The sequence below is a fragment of the Nothoprocta perdicaria genome, unplaced genomic scaffold (genome assembly GCF_003342845.1).
Source record: "Nothoprocta perdicaria isolate Ctin4 unplaced genomic scaffold, notPer1 scaffold_314, whole genome shotgun sequence".
Taxonomy (NCBI): Eukaryota; Metazoa; Chordata; class Aves; order Tinamiformes; family Tinamidae; genus Nothoprocta; species Nothoprocta perdicaria.
The window spans coordinates 441,188-445,347 of NW_020455549.1; the positions used below are offsets into that span (position 1 = coordinate 441,188).

The 4,160-nt window shown below is 72.4% G+C and overlaps 1 protein-coding gene across 1 annotated transcript in view; it reads right to left on the reverse strand.

Moving 5' to 3' along the window:
• Positions 1–1,766: 1,766 nt before the first annotated feature.
• PRKAG1 (protein kinase AMP-activated non-catalytic subunit gamma 1) overlaps positions 1,767–4,160 on the reverse strand; it is a 2,827-nt gene continuing 433 nt past the window's right edge. Inside the window, exons 3-10 of the mRNA XM_026042796.1 lie at positions 4,088–4,146; positions 3,956–4,001; positions 2,984–3,038; positions 2,673–2,799; positions 2,429–2,594; positions 2,292–2,329; positions 2,066–2,212; positions 1,767–1,970 (exon numbers count right to left, since the gene is read on the reverse strand). Of these exons, the coding sequence (XP_025898581.1) occupies positions 1,866–1,970; positions 2,066–2,212; positions 2,292–2,329; positions 2,429–2,594; positions 2,673–2,799; positions 2,984–3,038; positions 3,956–4,001; positions 4,088–4,146 (743 nt within the window). The 3' untranslated portion in view covers positions 1,767–1,865. The remainder of the gene's footprint in view (positions 1,971–2,065; positions 2,213–2,291; positions 2,330–2,428; positions 2,595–2,672; positions 2,800–2,983; positions 3,039–3,955; positions 4,002–4,087; positions 4,147–4,160) is intronic.

The window sequence follows — 4,160 nt, forward strand, 5'->3', positions numbered from 1 at the left end:
CGGGGGGGGGCCCGGCCGCCGGGCCTGGGCCATACGCAGCATGTGGGCCTCGTAGCTGGGGGGGCCCGGCCTGCCCGCCGCCACAGGCTGGGGGGGGGCAGCCCCCGACGGCCAGGGTTGGCAGCCTCGGGGGGGGTCCTGCTGCCTCCAGGCATGGGGGGGCGCAGAGGGCTCTGCCAGGGGCCGGGGGGGGCCCAGCTCTGCCACAAAGCTCCGCTCCAGGTACCTGCAAAACAGGGGGACACGGCGGCCGTGGGACGCGTGACACTCTGCGCGTGCCCCCCACCCCCAGCGCCACCACCTCGGCCCCCCGCTCACTCACGCGAACTCGCCGGCGACGCTGCGGTAGGTCCAGGGCTGGGGCGGGCGGCAGGCAGCGCCCATGGGTGCCCCCAGGCTGCAGCAGGACACGGTGTCGATGTGGAGCAGCAGCAGCCGCTCGCGGAGCCGCACGCGCCCGGCGCCCGCCGCGGGGCCGCCCGCCATGGGTGCCCGCTGCCCCCGGGGGGTGCAACGTGTCCCCGTGCCCCCCTGCCCCAAACCCGCCACTGGTGCCAGTGGATCCGGGCCCGTCCAAGCCCCCAGGCCCGCACTCGCTGCCCGGTGCCGCCAGCCGCCCCGGGGAGGAGTGGGGGGCCCTGGGATCCCTTCCGCACCCCCCCCCCCAGCTTGTGATGATCCGTGCGGAATTGCCGGGTTTGGCACCGCGCGCTGCAGCCCACGCGGGCTCCGCGCGGAGCTTAGCAACCCGCCGGCGGCGGCATGGCAACGGCGGCGGCACCGGCACCGCGGGCGGCACCGGCGCCGCCGCCGGCACCCCCCGGCACGGACACCAGCCCCCTGTCCGGCTCTCACCTGGTGCCCCACGAGCCCCCGCAGGCCCCGTGCCGGCCGGGAGCTCTGCCCGGAGCCAGGAGCGCAGCTGGGAGCTCGCCCAGCAGGCAGCAGCTCTGCTGGGAGCTGGGAACTCAGCCGGGAGCTTGGTCAGGAGGCAGGAGCTTGGCCAGGTGCTGGAAGCTTGAGCGGGAACTGGGAGCTCGGCTGGGAGCCAGGAGCTTGGCTGGGAGTCGGGAGCTCAACCGGGAGCCGGGAGCTCGGCCGGGAGCTCTGCCGGGAGCCGGGAGCTCTGCCGGGAGCCACCGGCTCGAGGCTCCGGCCTCCCCCCAGGCCGGGAATGTGCCGCGCTCAGCAGGGCCGGGCCTGGCACCTCCCCGAGCGCCACCGCAGCCCCCGGGGCCAGGCGCTTGTCCGCTGTCCCCGTCCTGTCCCCAATCCCGGCCTTTGAGAAAAGCCACGGGCAGAACAAACAGGGATTGAGCGCCCGGTGCCTCAATCAGCAGATTCCCGGCGCCACGGACCCCCCGGAGATGCCGCAGGGAAGGGGCGCGAGGCGGGCGCAGGTGCCAGGGCTGGCCTTTATTAGCGGCTCCTCTCCACGCACACAAGCGGTGAGGGGCGAGTGGGCAGCCCCGGGGCGGGGGGGACGCGGGGCCGGCAGCCCCTGCCCGGCCGGAGCCGAGTGGAACCCGCCGAGTGAAGCCCCGTGTGACAAGGGCCAGCGGGGCCGGACGCCGAAGGGACACGGGGAGGGGGCGGCCGAACTCGGCCCGAGTTCTGTGTGTGCTCCGGGCAGCGCTTTCCCCGCCGGGACCCTGCGGGGGCCACCCGGAGCTGCCCCCTCCCCGGCTCAGCTCAGGGCGGGCGGCAGCAGCCCCGTGGTGGGCGATTATTGCTGGTGTTGCTGGTGAGTGGGACCCCCCCCAAAGCCGGGCGGCCCTGGGGAGGGGGCACGGGATGGGGGGGGTAAGTGGGGGACAGCAGAACAGGCCCAATGCCCCCGCACCCCCCAAAACCCCGGCAGCGGGTCAGGGCTTGGGCCCCTCCGGCAGAACCAGGGCCTGCAGGATGTCCGAGAGGGACACGATGCCCTTGACCACGTCGCTCTCGTCCACCACCACCAGCCGATGCACCTGGGGGGCGGGAAACGTTCGGGGGTGGGTGGGAAGGGGGAGATGAGGCCGGTGCGGGGGCTCCGAGGCGCCCGCCCGCCCGGGCAGGGCGCTACCTCGGCCTCCACGAGGCGGTTGATGATGGTCTCCAGCGTCTCGTGCTTGTAGCACTTGAGGACGCCCTCGAAGTAGTGCGAGCGGTGCTGCAGCGCCCGCGTCACTGTCACGTCCAGGTTGTTGTAGGTCTTCTCGGCCGCCAGGTTCTGGGGCAGGCAACGGCGCGGGAGGGGGGCTTTGGAGGCGCCGGGACCCCCGGCTTCCCCCCCGTCCCTATGGACTTACGATGACGTCGAATTTGGAGTAAATATCCACAACGCGCCCTGCGCGAGGGGAGGAGCGGCTGGTGAGAGGTGCCCGGAGCGCCACAAGGGCCATTAAGGAACAACGGAGGCGGCCGGTGTCACCGGCCCAGCGCTCACCCGAGTCATCGACGACGGGCAGGGCGGACACGCGGTGCTGCACGAAGATGCCCAGGGCCACGTAGATGGGCGTGCTGGTCCGCACCACGGCGATGTTGCTGTAGGTGCCGATCCGCAGCTCCTCCAACGTCTTGGCCATGAACTCGGGCTTCGGGACCTCCGTGATCTGCGGGGGACGGGGACAGCGTCCCGCTGAGCCGGCGCTGCTTCGTCTCCGGCTCCCGCGGCGCGAGGTGGGACTCACAAAGAGCTTGAGGAACTTGAGGATGCGCTTGTGGGTGAGGATGTAGAGCGTGTTGCCCGAGTCGGGGTCGATGACGGGCAGGCGGTGGATCTTGTGGCGGATCAGGGAGGTGACGGCGTCGAAGAGGCTGCGGGAGAGCAGGGGCAGAGCGGAAGCAGCAGCTCCGAGCCGGGCAGGACACAGCGCAGGCAAAGGCGGGATGGGGACAGCGCGGCCCCGCGGACGGGGGCATTGGCGTCCCGTGCAGCAGCAGCCACAAAGCCCACGGGGACCGGCCCCGAGGTGGCCACCCGAGCCCCCGCGGGGCCTACCTGGCGTTGGGGGAGATGCACACCAGCGGCTTGAAGGAGTCCTGCAAGTAGACCTCTGTGGGGAGAGACGTTGGGCACGCGGGTGGCACCGCGGGGACGCGGGCGGCACCAGGAAGTTGCAGGTGGCACCGTGGGGACGCAGGTGGCACCACGAGGACGTGGGTGGCAGTGTGGGGATGCGGGTGGCAGCGTGGAGACGTGGGCAGCACGAGGACGCAGGTGGCACCGTGGGGAAGCGGGCGGCACCGTGGGGATGTGGACGGCACCAGGAGGTTGCAGGTGGCACCGTAGGGACGTGGGCAGCACGAGGACGTGGGTGGCACCACGAGGACGCGGGTGGCAGTGTGGGGACGCGGGTGGCACCGTGGGGACGTGGGTGGCAGTGTGGGGATGCAGGTGGCACCATGAGGACGCGGGTGGCACCGTGGGGACGCAGGTGGCACCAGGAGGTTGCAGGTGGCACCATGGGGACGTGGGTGGCACCAGGAGGTTGCAGGTGGCACCGCGGGGACGCAGGTGGCACCAGGAGGTTGCAGGTGGCACCGTGGGGACATGGGCAGCACGAGGACGCAGGTGGCACCAGGAGGACGTGGGTGGCAGTGTGGGGATGCGGGTGGCAGCGTGGAGACGTGGGCACCAGGAGGTTGCAGGTGGCACCGTGGGGAAGCAGGCGGCACCGTGGGGATGTGGATGGCACCAGGAGGTTGCAGGTGGCACCATGAGGACGTGGGTGGCACCGTGGGGATGTGGGTGGCACCGCGGGGACGCGGGCGGTACCAGGAGGTTGCAGGTGGCACCATGAGGACGTGGGTGGCAGTGTGGGGACGCAGGTGGCACCGTGGGGACGTGGGTGGTACCAGGAGGTTGCAGGTGGCACCGCGGGGACGCGGGTGGCACCATGAGGACGCGGGTGGCACCGTGGGGACGCGGGTGGCACCGCGGGGCCGCTCCGGCGGGCAGCGCTCCCCTCACCTCTCCACGTCTCTATTTTATGTTCCTCCAGCTCGTAGATCTGCACCTGGGCGCGCGCGGAGGGGACAGGGCCGTGAGCGGCGCCGGGGCGGCCGGCGCGGGCCGGGGGTCCCCGCGGGCCCCTCTCCTCACCATGGGCGACTTGTAGTAGCGGTGCAGGATGTTGATGAAGTCGGTGATGGTGAGCATCCCTGCGGGCGGCGGC